This window comes from Cupressus sempervirens, chromosome 1 (assembly GCF_028749045.1).
Source record: "Cupressus sempervirens isolate cs-2001-9-10 chromosome 1, ASM2874904v1, whole genome shotgun sequence".
Classification (NCBI taxonomy): Eukaryota; Viridiplantae; Streptophyta; class Pinopsida; order Cupressales; family Cupressaceae; genus Cupressus; species Cupressus sempervirens.
The window spans coordinates 191,034,456-191,050,235 of NC_143118.1; the positions used below are offsets into that span (position 1 = coordinate 191,034,456).

The following is a 15,780-nucleotide window of genomic DNA, read 5'->3' on the forward strand; positions in this document are numbered from 1 at the left end:
GTCAACCAAAATGTGAGCTCAAATAGAATAACTCACCTTAGTCATAGCATCATTCAACTTAAAATTGGCCAATAGATTGCCTATGGCCTCAAACAAAGAATTCTCCCAAAAATGAAGGGAAGATTTGGAAGTCAAATCCGCACTGGATGGATACTAAACAATTCAGTACAATGGTTAAAAGAGATGATCTAGGGTATGGCTAAGAGGGAATGATTCCTTCACAATCACAACTTGCTCAAAATCAAATATCCTTTATTTTCAAAATTAAATAAAAAACAATGAAAAAATCTTTTTGCACAAGGAAAGATATCAATGTTACCAAAGACAACTTGTTACTTAGACTTTAAAACCAAATGGTGCAAATCCAAAAAGGGATAGCTAGAAACCAACAAATTTGCAAACCATACAACATTGTTGGTAGATATCAACATTATCCACCAACCACAAACCACCACAGGGGAATTCAAGGCAACATTAAATGGGACAACTTTAATTAAGTTGGAGTTAGTGCTTAACTAGGACTAGTGTTCACTTAAGATTAAAGTTATTTCAATTAGGGTTAGATTTAATTAGTGGTTAGAGTTACATTTAGAGTCTAATAAGGGTTAGAGTTTAACTAGGGCTAAGATTGGGTTAGAGTTTAATAAAGGTTATGATTAGGTTTAGGGTTCAATCAAGGCCAAGATTTCATTAGAGTTAGGGTGGGAATTTAATTAGGGACATTGTTCACTTAGAATTGGGCTCAAGATTCTAAGATAAGGCTTAGAGCAGTGTGAGTACTAGTGATCAAATCAAGTTAGGGCTAGCATTTAGATTAGGGTTCTATGACTATTAAGTATTCAAGAGAGGACCAATTGAAGTAAGAGTTAGTAAAGGTATTAAGGGATAGTGTTCAGGTTCAAGTTAGGGTCCAATTAGAGGAATAGGGTACAAAAAATGCTAATATTCAATTAGAGTTATTTCAAAGGTTCAATTAAGACTATTATTAGAGGTACATATAGGTTTTAGGCATTGCATATAAAGTTTAATTATAGTTATTATTAGAATTTCAATTACTACTAAAATTAGTTTTCCAAATTCAATTTAAAATACTACTTGTACTTATATAGTTAACATTTAACATTTCCTTAAGATTAGCATATATGATATTTAAATAATTATATCATATATAAAAACAATTATTTAAGATTAAATTAGAAATTATTATACAAGATTACTTTTCTATATATTACTATCAACATTCCTTTTCATTATATAATGTATTTAATAATCTTAAATCAATTTAAAAAATAAATTTATCTTTATCTGTAATCAAATTCATAAATCTTTTAGTGGTCCCAAAATGTATGGCATTGTACTACTAAAATTTATCTTCACTCATTCAAATTGAGCTTCTTTGGCATAACTTACAAAGCATTATTTACTCTAACATGAACATGGACAAGGTTGATCTACTATATAGATCTATTAATGTATGGCATTGTACTACTAAAATTTATCTTCACTCATTCAAATTGAGCTTCTTTGGCATAACTTACAAAGCATTATTTACTCTAACATGAACATGGACAAGGTTGATCTACTATATAGATCTTAATAGATTTCAAGTTTTTATGTTCGAAATTTTATATTTTAATTACATCGTTGAGATGCAAGATATATTGGGAAAAAATATAAGACCATCTCTAGAAAATAAGAATAGCTTTCTTTACCACATACTCTGCAAATGAACCCCAAATTTTGTCGATTGCTCATCATACACAACACAATAGTATTATTGTAAAATCAACATACATTATAAAAAGCTATGCACTTTGAGTAAGAACTCTGAATTCTTAAGCAAAAACGTTCCTAATTACATTGTCGGTAATGGTATATTTTCTTCTTATTACAAAAAACTGGAACACACTTATTTAGCTTGCATATAAGTAGTCATGAAATGATACACTACCAAAATCACTCATGTGCCTTTCCATGAAGAGAGTGGGGGTGTTTCTGACATCATCCAAGTAAAATCCATGTCACGATATCGATCTCCATGGACACCACCAGAGGAGACTATGGCTTCTATTTCTTTCATCTCTTCAGGTGTGAGCTTCACAGAAAGAGCACCAACGTTCTCCTCAAAATTCTTGACTTTGGTTGTCCCTGGGATTGGTGCAACATCATTTCCTTGGTGATGAACCCAAGCAAGTGCAAGTTGCCCTGGAGTGCAACCTTTACTTGAAGCAACTGCTGAAATCTTCTCAAATATAAGCTTGTTTTTCTCAAGGTTCTCTCCTGTAAACCTGGGCAAAGTCTGCAAAGCAAAAGGACAAAACCAGTGCTTTTAACAAGGTACTCACTTTCCTTCAATACTGACACAGCCAGGAAGTTGAAAGAGCTTGCTATTTGTAAATAAAGCTAGAAATGGTAAAAATGAACTTTCAAATTTGGCCTTGTGAACAAAATTTTTTATACTTCATTAATCATCATTAATGAAAAGAAGACTCAAACGGATGCAAATACCTTTCTAAAATCATTATCTGTTAATCCTTCAACAATCTTTGCTCCAGAAGAGAAAAATCCTCGGCCTAAAGGGCTATATGGCACAATTCCTATACCAAGCTCCCTACAAGCAAAAAAACATGAAGTCTTAGTCATTCAGACAAGACAATTTAAAATAAGAATTCTAATGCTGAAAACCCACATACCTGCAAGTTGGAATGATTTCTTCCTCTACATCCCTAGTCCACAAGGACCATTCTATTTGAACTGCTGTAATAGGATGAACAGCATGCGCCCTTCGAATTGTTGATGCAGAAGCTTCAGAAAGTCCAATGTATTTTACTTTCCCTTCTTCAACCAATTTCTTCATTTCTCCAATCTGTAATAGTTGCATAAGCAATAATAGTATCAAGCAATAGTAATGCATATCTTGAGATCTATCATCAGGGGCCATATTTAGATAAGAATCCACAGAAGTGATTGCTAAATAATCAAATTTGTTAAGGCAGCAAGAGGCAAAATCTTACAGATAACTAGCGTATGAAAATTTAATTTTATGATTCTGCATAAAAATGGAAAGCCAAACAAAAGGTCAGTTTCCCACCTGAAAGTTGAAGCACTTGAATACACATATACGGTGTTATAAGCAAGCAATGAAAGGAAACAACATCTAATACTTAAGCTAAGCATTGAAACTCTATGCATCATTGTCTCCATAGACGCAATTATCAGCCGCACTGCCCATCATAAGCAATTACATTGATGGTGGCTCATCAAGTTTACATGGCAAATAAAAATAATCAGTATAATCAAGAGATGTAGTTCGTCCAAAAAAAAAAAGAAATCCCCATCCATGGGACATCTTAAATAGAATGGAAGGATCTTGCTGGTTTATTAACAAGGTAAGTACTAAGAATGTGTCTGTTATATGCTGAATTGGAAGACATCAGAATAACTAGAGTTAAAGTCAGGAAAAACAAATCCCTTATCATATGACAAATGATATCTTAAATATACCGATTTTCCCAGCCTCTAAAATATATCTCAAAATTGTCAACGTGCCTTATGCAATTACAAGAGAACAGTTCTACCAGAAACGAATGATAATTTAGAAGTGAAGCTTGTTTAAAGACCAAATATATGATCTTTTCCAGAAAAGCGATGCCAATACCATTGGAATATGAACACTATTAGATAACACCAACACCATGCCTGGACTAATAAAGATAAAACTATGTTACTTAGATGACCTCTAATACACCTGAGATGCCTTCCAAAGTAGAGAACTCTTGGATATTTTCCTCAAATTTTATGGCAGCGTGGCTACTTATGTTTACAAGTCTCCGCTCAAGCTGGAGGCACAAATCCAGAAGCAAAGACAAAAAATTCCCACACATTACTGACTGAACCAAGGAAATGATCAGGGTAACTAGACAACAGTCATTCAAGGAGGCAAAACTGAAGATGAAGCTACAAATGCACTTGGCCATGTTGAAAGAAGAGTCGAGACCAAGGGTGCTAGGCAAGGTCAGCATTCAATTCTAATCGTATCAATAATTATAAGCAGTCATAGAGGAGAAGACTAAAGAGAAGCTGCAAACAAAACTAGTGCAGTATTTTCTAAAGCAAGGCAAGGAGGGATCAAGTAGCCAACAAGCCTAGGTTAACAAAGCATTTGCAAGATAATAAGGGTTTCATTTCTCTATCTTCTTTAAAAAAGCTAACCAACAAAAGTTGGATAGCGTTTGCACCTGGAGCCTCACCAGCAGAAAATCAAAATAAAAGCCCAACATTGAAGACCGTGGATAAGGAAACTGATTTTCCAAAAAGTGTTTGCTTCCTTCAATGGTAAAGGCTAATAACATACCTACTCTAAAGCAAGCTTGAGAAAGTAATCACTAGTCTGTATACTGTTAGTTTTTTGTTGTTTAGTTCGGCAGCTGGAGTAAAGTTGCTTTAAAGAAACTTGAGTTGGTTTGTGAGCTTGAGAAAAACAAGTAGTGATTTTATATATGATTTAAAGCCTAAGAAAGCAAGAAAACATTATTTTCTTGCAAGCTATGTAAAGCAGCTGAGCTCTATATATGTAAGATTGCAGTAGCAAACTTGTATTGAATTGGATTCTATCTTATTCTGGAAGAGAAAGTTTTCTGTTAGGCTGAATAGAAGATCCAACAATTGCAAGTTTTTCCCCAAGTTGGGGTTTCCTAGGTATATTTGTGTTATTGTCCATGTGTGTTTGGCTTTGTTATTTTGCTTCCGCTATTTAGCTTCTGTTAATTAACCTAGAGTATTAATTGTTATAAATTAGATTGAGCTTCTTTTTGTGGAATTATTGTGCAATTGATCTGTAACTGGGTTATAAGAAATTAACATGGTATCAGTGCTCTAAATTCTGAATATAGAGCCAAGATCTATGACACAAATTACCATAAAAAGGACTTAGTCGCCAGTTTCTTTTATGGCTATGACAACCAGTGATCTAGTAAAGATAGGTTGCAAGGTGGCTATGGTGATCATCCTTTGGCATGGGGTTTGCATGGTGCAGATCCAAAGAGAAAGGATGGATTGCGTGGAGACATTGGGGAAGTGATTTCTAGGTGGAGGAGATTTCCTCAAAATATTAAGAGAAAGAAATTTCCTCGATATGTTGATAGGAAGAGATTTGGATATATTGAGAGGAAGACATTTCCTAGATATGTTGAGAGGAAGAGATTTCTTGGAGACATAGAACAAGTGATTTCCCGTGAGGAAGAGATTTCCAATAGAAGCTGGGGAAGATGGAGAAAGAAAATTTTTAGCGAGGGAAGTGGAGGCAATTATTCTTGTGGATAGAAATTGCTGTACTTTCAGCTGTGAATGTTTCAGATTCTTCCGAAGGCAATTTTCAGCACAAGTTTTTGTGTGCACATTTAATGAGTTGTTTTCTTAGCAGAGGGAGGATTGTGAAGCTGAAGTTATTTCTGTATAACTGCTGTAGCAATCTTATAGTCTGTTATTGCTCTTGAAGCTGGATTGCGCAGTTGTATGTTTTCTTCATTAGAGATTGAGTGGAGAACTAGTCAGCAAAACTCCAATATTTTCCTATTGACAAACAAATAGCAGATATAATTACACAAGCTTTGGGGAAGACTAAGTTTTTATTCTTCAAGAATAAGCTGAGTGTTGTGTAGAATACCTTCCTTGCTAGGATGGAGTGTCAGTTTTTTGTTGTTTAGTTTGGAGGGTGGAGTGAAGTTGCTTTAAAGCAACTTGAGTTGGATATTTAGGAACAACTTTGCTTTTATTCTTTAAAAGACTATTTCTTAGTTTGTGAGTTTGAGAAAAACAAAATGTGATTTCATATATGATTTAAAGCCTAAGAAAGTAAGAAAACATTTATTTTCCTGCAAGCTAAGTAAAGCAATTGGGCTCTATACAAGTAAGATTGCAGAGGTAAACTTGTATTGAATTGGATTCTATTGTATTCTGGAATGTTTGTTGTTAAGCTGAATAGAAGATCCAATAGCTGCATAATTTTTCCCCAAGCTAGGGTTTGCTATGTATATCTACGTTATTGTCTGCTTTTATTATTTTGCTTCCGCTATTTAGCTTCTATAAATTAACCTAGAGTATTGATTGTTATAAATCAGATTGAGCTTCTTTCAGTGGATTTATTTTGCAATTGATCTGTAACTGGATTATATATGAAATTAACATATACATCCTTCTTGAAGAAACATCCTAGCCACACCAAGGGGAATGATTAAGTTCTTGGGGAGAAAACTCTTGAGTTGAAATCCTAAATTCACTGGACTTGGATGATGTTTGAGGCTAAGGACAAAGTAATCCATCAAAAGAACTAAGAGCTTGCATATCAAAGGATACTAGCCCAAGACAAAGAATTAGTTCCACCTTGTCCAACACGAACATTTGCAACTTAACCGATGCTTCAGAACGAGATATAGTTATTGTACCAGAGTAGTCAGCTCACTAAAAGAAAAACCTAAAATGAGTTATGATGACCCTAGAATTATGCATCAATTTGATTATTTATTAGTAACAACAACTTGCTAAAAGCATACAATCGAGAAAATATTCATACATAGTGTTAACCTGGCAGATATGCCTGATGAATTCTTCAAATCAGACACCAAGGATATGCCTAATGAATTGTTCAAATCATGCACCCCTTGTGTAGAAGGATTGTTAATGCTCGACATAAATTTGAGGCTTGGTTACAAGACCAAAACCTCAGGGATACAAAACATGAATAACACAGTTAACCTGAAAAATGCCCATGCTTGTGACACAGAGGATTTTGGAATCTGCTGGCTAGCCTGTGCCCTAAACCCCAGCTTCACCTTTACCTCTAAAATACAACCATATAGCTGCGGTGGCCTAATCTGGGACATAATAGGCTAATTAACAAAATCAGGATAAGAGTTTACATGGTTGAAAGAGCAGAATTCAATTGTTAAAAATGTATTGCAACTTTTATCCCAGGGCTGCAGGTGTAAATCTTGATGAGATAGGGTGTTGAAATCAGGCGAAATATGATGAGATCTTGAAATTGGGTGATATACCGCATACCCCTAATATCTGGCATCTACGCAGGAGAGTACCCAACAAGGAGATTTTGAAAATCAGATGAACGAGGAATTATAAATCAAGTTACTACAATAAACTAAAACCTTTAAGAACAATCATTGAGTAATCAAATCCACACTACATAGATGTACAGACTCAGAGAAGAGTAAAACACATACAGTAACCTCAATGGGTACTCTGATATCGATTCGATGTTGGTAATAAAGATCAATGCAATCCACATCAAGCCTCTTCAAACTCCCTTCACAGCAAGCACGAACATGCTCAGGATCTCCACGAATGTCCCTTACCCCACCTGCAAAACTTATTCCAAACTTAGTAGCCAGCTGCACTTTGTCCCTTATTCCTTTTAGGGCCTGCAAATCAGCTCAAAAAGTTCCAAATTAAACTCTAGCCCTAGATAAGTCCTTTTAAAACTTGTGAAAACCAGATTAATGTACATTTAATGTCAAGTACCTTACCTTTCCAAGGAGAAGTTCATTAGTGTGAGGGCCGTAAACATCAGACGTGTCAAGGAAAGTAATGCCTTTGGAAACAGCATAGTGAATAAGAGAAATCATTTCATCTTCAGATTTAGGAGGGCCGTAGAAGGCGTTCATGCCCATGCAGCCCAATCCCTGTGCTGATACTTCAAAACCCTGACCACCCAGCTTGATTCTTGGCACCGCCATTACTGGTACTCTTATTTCTTCTGCTTCTGCTTCCTACTTAGTTTTCAAGGCTTAGAAGCAGAGGAGGTGTTTATTCAGTATTTATAATGCTAATATGGGAGGATAGTTATGTCATCGGTGAGAGGATAGTTATGTCATCGGTGAGGTCAGTCGTGATTATTTTTTACCAAAATGCTCATCTACCGGAAGGACCGGTGAACAGGAGACCCAGCTATTTCTTATTTATATATTAGGGGAAGAGACCCACTAACCACTCCACTTATTGTATATCTAGAAGGCGTTCATGCCCATGCAGCCCAATCCCTGTGCTGATACTTCAAAACCCTGACCACCCAGCTTGATTCTTGGCACCGCCATTACTGGTACTCTTATTTCTTCTGCTTCTGCTTCCTACTTAGTTTTCAAGGCTTAGAAGCAGAGGAGGTGTTTATTCAGTATTTATAATGCTAATATGGGAGGATAGTTATGTCATCGGTGAGAGGATAGTTATGTCATCGGTGAGGTCAGTCGTGATTATTTTTAACCAAAATGCTCATCTACCGGAAGGACCGGTGAACAGGAGACCCAGCTATTTCTTATTTATATATTAGGGGAAGAGACCCACTAACCACTCCACTTATTGTATATCTAGATCTTCCAAATTAAAGCAAAAGATTTTAGTATTTTAGTATTTATTAATTTCTTCCTAACTTCATTTAGTGTGAAGTGGTCTAGAAGTTTCATTTTAAAACATATAATAATCTCTTTAATATTAATAAGGTTAAATTCTTGCGACTTATCCTTTCATGGCCACATTTTTCATTTACGGTTCAAATTAGACTTCCCTACTTGATATGGTTTACCCCCTTTTATATAATAAAAATAAATGATTAAATTATTAAATTAGACTTCCCTACTTGATATGGTTTACCCCCTTTTATATAATAAAAATAAATGATTAAATTATTACGTCGTACCCTATCATAGCCACATTTTCCATTAACATTCAAATTAGACTTCTCTACTTGATATGGTTTACCCTACTTTCTCATCCAATAGTGGTAGAATGACATCCCAGACATTGACTTTTTATAGTAGAGAGAGAGTTTGAAAATTTGATTTCTGTAATTTTCGAAATTCCATATAATATGTTATAATAACTCCTTTTGAAAAATGTATTTCACACCTTTTTTCCAATTTTCACCTTTCAATTTTCACAATTTATTACCAAGATAATATTTACTAGTTAAAATTATATTACCTATTTATAATTTACACTTTTACATAAATAATATTATACTTAAAAAAATTATTGTGTGTTTCTAAGTTTTCCAATCATATTTTGCTGCTATAAAATATCACTTTATAAAATTAATTATGTTTTTAAGTTTTCCAAACATATTTTGCTTCTATAAAGATAACTTTATAAATTTTAAAATTATAATTTACTTTTTCCATTCATTACGTGGAATCCAAGAAAATTATAAAAAGATAATGATCAAATGGTCAAATCTAACACCAAGAAAAATATACTTTATCCTAGCAAACAAAAGTTGATTTTTACAAAATTATTTATTTGAGCCATTTATTTTAAGAACCAATGAATTTTTAAATAAATAGTTTAGTTGTAGGGTATAGTCATTTTTTTATTCCGATAACAAGAAGTGAGTAGATTTGTTGTTAATTTCATAGATCCTTCATGAATCTTTGCCTCCACCAGAAACTTCAAGCTCATTTATAACTGTTAGTCTTAAAATCAACAAACAACCAATAAACTAAGAATTTTACAAACAATAGGATAGTAAGTTTATTTCAATAAGCAGTCTATAATCAAGGAAGTTTTCCATTTTTAACTTTTAGTTCTTGAGGTATAATTTTGATACATTTCCATTGTTTGGAGTTATAATAATTTATTAATAAGTCTTTAATTTAAATGTCGTTTTAAACATTGGAGTAGGTTTTTATTGCTACATTTTAAGTAAGGAATTTTTTTTTTAAATGCTTTGTGAGTGAATTAAAAGATTAGAAGTAAGGCAGGCTTAATTGGAATGATTAGGAAAGTCTAATAAGAGACGAGAGATTAATCTTTTAGCATGCAAATCTATCTCCCCTATTTTTTGTATATTCAATCCTAGTATTATAATCTAACTAGTGGTTGTTATTGCTATTATAAATTCGATTGATGGGAATATAATGCAAATTGTTCACAAATGTAGAAACACCATGTTAATGTTATAAGTTTCCAACAAATATAAGCGAATTCATCTTTAAAATGTTAAGGTTTGAGTTTTGCATCTTGTTATCTGACAAAATAAGTTAGTGAGTATTAGTTAGTCTTTGATCTTTATTGACATTTATCGGGATGGAAGTTAATTGAAAATCAAAGTTAAATTGTTCCTCCATGTTATGGATTATCAGTCTAACGAAATAGGTGAAGGGTCTTTAAGAAAGGAATACACGAAACAGAGAGAGTGTTGAAAACAAATTGATACAAGTATGATAAATGTGTTTCAATCATTGTTTTGTCAATGATGTTGTTATGATCCTAGTGGGCGGCCTTCACTAGCACCTTGGGGTTTTGGTGTAATGGTTCGTTCCATGTGGTGGATGTTATGATCCTGGTGGGCGGCCTTCACTAGCACCTCAGGTTTTTGGTGCAATGGTTCGTACCATGTGGTATCAGAGCCTCCACCCAAGTTCAAGTCTCAGAGCAGGTGGCAACATCGACATTGTAGTGTTCGTCTAAGGCTCATATAGCCAAGGTAGGGCTCATCGTATGGGCGCATATCTAGCCTAGAGTCTAGATTGCGGAGCGTGGTGGGATGTTATGATCTTGGTGAACAGCCTTCACTAGCACCTGGGGGTTTTGGTGCAATGGTTTGTACGAAATGTTAACCTACTAATTGTTGGTAGGACAATTGCTTATATGATTTAAGTACTATCATTTGTTTGATTGATGAAGAGGATTTGATCAAATGAGGTAAAAAATAACACCTAGATGAAAGGTTGAGTTATGATATGGCAAAGGAGTACAAGAATCAGTTAAGAGAATGATATTATAGTACATTGATATCTACTTAAGGTTGCAAAGAATGATTGTATTGATTAAAGTTCAGAAGAACAAGCTAAACAAAGTATGTTTGCCAAGCTTGACATTTTGTATAGTAGGTGCCGAGCAAAGTTAGTGTAAGTCGAGCAAAAAATTAGTTGGAGCCGAGCAAAGTCTATTTCAGTGTAAGTCGAGTGATACAGTGTAAGTCAAGTAAAGTTTAGTTGATATTGAGCACCAGTAAACTTTAGTTCATGCCAAGTGTTTTGATAGTGGATGTCGAGCAACGCAATATGTGCCAAGCATCAAAAGCTAGTTAAGGTCGAGTGTCAACATCATGAGAAAGATCGAGAATTCGATGAATATGAGATGACAAGTTTGATTTCTTGAATTGTGTGAATTGTGTGGAAGATAAGCTTGATGAGCTAGTGGCACAAAATTCATGGTGAACCATTTTGAGGTGAATCCAAACAAAATTGAAGGAGAAGTTTCTAGAGGGGAATGAAATGAAATAATGGGTAGATTAATTAAATCCTACCTAATCCAACCTAACCCTAAAATGGACGATGGAGAATGAAAGACAAAAGATCTTAATTCTCTATTTATAGAGATGACTTCGTTAGAAGCAAAGGTTGTCATGTGCGAGAACCTAAGGAAGACAAGGAGTCTAGGATATTGCTTCATTTAGTGACATAAGAGAAGAGACTACATTGGCAAGCAACGAAAGAAGGCTTAAGGGTATAGATGCTTGATGGGTGAACAAGATATCAAAACTAAAGTGTGTGAAATCCAATCATAATGGAGGACTAAAATAGAGATCTATAATTTGCAAGTGTGTTGTAAGATGTTATTAGATCAAACCTTATTGTTATGTACCAGTCTAGGGTAAATTCTTTGGATTAAGGTTGACCTAATTGTAGTGCCTCTCCCATTTGACTTCTGTAAGTCATCCTAATGGATGCAACCTTGTTGATATTTTGTTGGGTTGGATCATGATTGTGACCTTGAGTGGTTTGCACCATTGAGGTGATTGGATTTATGTTCCTATATTAGTTGCTTTCTTTATGCTTTTGTCTGATTATGAGATTATGATGTGATTTATGGTTCACTAAGGTTTGTGCCAGTGGTTACTAGGATCAATGTGGTATCATGAGGTTGTTCCGTGATTACCCTGAGATGTTTGCAAAGATTGCACTGTGTACTATTACCATGCTACACTGGACTGGGTTCCTGTAGCAATGGGTAGTCATGTTTATGACTGTGTTCACTTATATCTTTTAAGTGCCTTTAAGTGTTGTTTAAACAATAATTAATAAATGCTTAAGTAATTAGAAATGAAATGTTCATGTTGGATAATTTGGTCATGTGTTGCAGACATTTACCTTGTTATATTTTGATCTGAGAGATATTTTATTACTTATGTTTTACATTTGAGATGACCTGATGGCCAAATGTTATACCTTGATTTCAGTATCATAGATATTAGACTGCTATGCTGTTGAGTTGATCATATTACATGATGATGCCATTTTGAGATGATAGTGTGTTTTATGATGATATCTAGTTATCCAGTATTTGGACATATCTGTGATTATGTTATGTGATGGATTTAATGCTATGGTTATTTACTTCATTCCTGCGTTGTTATGCTTTATGCGAACATGAGTGATGTAACTAGAATATTTTAATATAATTAAATAAATGGTTAAATTAGGTGATTTAATGCATTTATTGCTTCAGATATCTTATTATATGCAATTGCACTTGATCATGTTGTTTAGTGTGCAGGATTTATATCCCTGGTAGTGACACATGGAGTTAATGATTTGGCTATTCATATTTTACCAATGTCGTCCTTATTTGGTCGACGTATCCTTATTTTAATTGTTTAATTAAACCTTTCGGTGATTATTAAATCCAAACTCATTTGCATTATGTGATTAGACCAGTGAGCGTATCTGTGTATTTAGAGGTTCGCATTGTCATGAGAGTTGTTAAGGCAATTTAGGTGTTTTTGGGTTTTTGGGCATTTTAATTGATTTAATTTAATTTCTGGCAGCTTTGCCATAGATGAATTCCTATTTCTAGGAATAGCCTGTTTTTGTTTGGGTTGATTCAGGGTTTAACTAGGTTCGCTAGTTATTTACCCCAATCGATTATTCACTTGAAAAGTGAATAAATATCCTAAAAGGAATTTAATTCCTTACTTCTCACTTTTGAATTAGAAAGTTGGAGAGTATAATCCAAAATCCTCTTCATGAGGATTTACTATTTTGTTCATTGTGGGAGCTATGGGCATGGGATCCTCACGAGGTTGAGCTCGTTGGATCCGTCTCAGGGAAACCTTGGATTGTCACGATTTTCACCTACTTCTACGGGCTATTTATTTTATGGTTCAGAGTCTCATTTTGCCCTTTTGGTTGTGAGGTAGGGCTTTTTTGTTTTATTGTTTCGGCTCCATTTCTACTTCTATTTTTGGTAGTTGTTTGTTTGGAGGCTGAGAACTAGTGTTCCCCTCCATTTCTATGTGCTATTTCTACCTAGTTGGGTGGGTACGAACATTTTCTTGTTTTTCAGAATGAGGGTTTGGGGTTTTGCGCCGTTATGTTGGTCAGGTGTCAGAACTTGATTATTTTTGGATTTTTAGGATTTTTATACCCAAAGGCCAAATGAGTTTTAATTTCAAAGTTTTTCCAAAAATTAGGGTTTTTACCTCATTTTGCGTGCTGCCTTGTTTTCTCAGGTTTTCTTGGCATGAGTTGGGTCATGGACTTGGATCATCCATTTGGATGTCGGTCGAACCTCTATTACACTTTTGTGTTTGCATTGGGATGCCTGTCGCACCTGTACTCTTGACTTTGTGTTCAGTTGAGTGATTTTATACCTATTGTTATGGTTTCTTTTGGACCTTTGTTCTTGTTTCGTGGACACCAAGATTTTTGTAGAATCCATACTCCCGAATTGAGGCATGTTGAGTGAGTTCATGATGTTTGGTCTTGTTGCATCATTGGTATTCATGTAGAATCCATACTCGCAGATTGAGGCCGGTTGAGTGATTTCATGATGTGTGGTTTTATTGTCTTTGGGATTCATGGAGAATCCATCCTCTTGAGTTGTTTTCAGTTGAGTGATCTTTTGCATTGTGTTCTCATCTAGTCCTTGTGTTATGATCTTCATGATGGTGGTGCGCCACACATGAGTACGTGCATGTACATTTGTTGGGTGACTTGTGAGGCTTGATCTTCTGTGGTACTTCTAGAAGTTATGATCATTGGGGTTGGGTTGGGAATGTGCATGCCTACATGCACTCATCTTTGGATGAGCATGGGTAGTGTAGGGTAACATATGGAGGGGGCTTCTATCTCGCAGCCTGGCGATCATGGCACCATGGGTTGGCAGAGGAAGTTTTATATAAGTGATAACTAAATAAAATGTGTGAATAGTAATAAAACTTAATATAATAAAATGTGTGAGCACCCAATTAAGTTCGAAGACACAATGTGTGAGCACCCGTTTAAGTTTAAAGACACACGATCCAAGCTTGGGCCTTTCGATGCCAAGCAACTCTCCATGATGTTAGCCCCTACTTAGTAGCCTATTGAGTGTTTGACTAGGACCTGTACTCCTTGCATTGTCTTAGGTTCTTGGATACAACCATCATACCGTCTGGCGTGAGTGTTAGCCATGGATGTTATTTTGTGTGTTTGTGGTTGGATCATTATCTCTATCAGCACGATGGGTGTGGACCTACGGGTGCTACGTGGTTGGGAGGTGTAGCTACCTTCACCACTACTAGGGATTGGTGTTAAGAGACGGTCTTTGTCATAGTGCAACCGTTGTTGGATGTTTTCACTTGTTACTTCGAGTTCTGGAGTATGCTTTCTTGTGATTTATGCTTTCATTGGAATGCTTGGATATCATGTTTAAATGATGTTAGTTTCTTTGATGCATTCCCATATTATAATGTTTAGCATATGACTAGATGATGTGAATTGTTGTATTGGATTATCTATTGCTTATTGGTTTAGCATGCTAGATTTTCATATTATGATGATTAGCATGTGATAGGAGATGTTATCTATTGGTAGGATTATCTTATTCTTTACCACTAGCATGTTAGATTTCCTCATGCTTATATTGTAGCATGTTTTAGTAGTGATGTCCCTATTACAATGGTACCGATGATCTGATCAAGGGCTTGGGATGTTACACGTGGGGGATGGCTAGGATCCATGATGGTCTTATGATGCCATTGACAGTTGGGAGGAACTGCGTGCTTAGTTTGGTTGTTCAATTATTGTGATGTTATTTCTGTACACTGCAATGTTGCTTTCAATATGTTCTTTACTGTTTGGTTTAGATGGATAGATGTTCCTCTTTCTTGTTCCTTGGCATATTGTTGATTATGCACTCAAGTGTTTGCTCCTCGATCTATGTGGATCCAGTAGTCCCTGGTGTGGAGGTTTGTTTTCCCATTTCATTCCTCTTTTTGACCCTTAAAGTAGTTTTCTTGCTTTCCTGGGCGACCATGTGTCAGCATGGTGCGATACAATAAAGTGTCGCACGCCCATTGGAGTTATGTCATGCATTCCCTGATTCTATCGCACGCCTCTTGGAGAAATATTGTGCGATACTTTCTAGTATCACACCACCTTGTACGAATTGTCGTATGATACCCTTAAAGTATTGCATGCCTTTGAGAGAAGTATCGCCCAGTCCCTAAAAGTGTCGCCCTCCTTTTTTAGAAATGTCGTGTAAACTTTCTAGTGTTGTATTAAAGTATTGCTTGGATTTTTGCTAAGACCTGTGCGGGCAGGCAGCTGGCACTTTTCTGTTTGATCCAAACTTTTTGGGAGTTGCTTGGGGTACCCTCTTAGGCATTCTTTAGTCCTTTGGCGTCGCATTTTGAATTTGGAATGTGTTTGATTCGAATTCAGTCTTGCGTTCTTCGTCTTTTGTCATTTTAGTCAGTAGTGGCATTTGGAGATTCGTCGGTTGCCGGGA

The 15,780-nt window shown here is 35.4% G+C and overlaps 1 protein-coding gene across 1 annotated transcript; it reads right to left on the bottom strand.

Moving 5' to 3' along the window:
- Positions 1-1,738: 1,738 nt before the first annotated feature.
- On the bottom strand, positions 1,739-7,801 carry LOC149576759 (putative aldo-keto reductase 2). Its single transcript, XM_089819639.1, has 5 exons — positions 7,539-7,801; positions 7,236-7,433; positions 2,694-2,866; positions 2,509-2,611; positions 1,739-2,299 (listed from the first exon to the last, which is right to left on the bottom strand). The coding sequence occupies exons 1-5, from the start codon at positions 7,746-7,748 to the stop codon at positions 1,961-1,963; spliced, it is 1,023 nt and encodes a 340-aa protein (XP_089675765.1). The 5' UTR covers positions 7,749-7,801; the 3' UTR covers positions 1,739-1,960.
- Between the last annotated feature and the right edge of the window lie 7,979 nt (positions 7,802-15,780).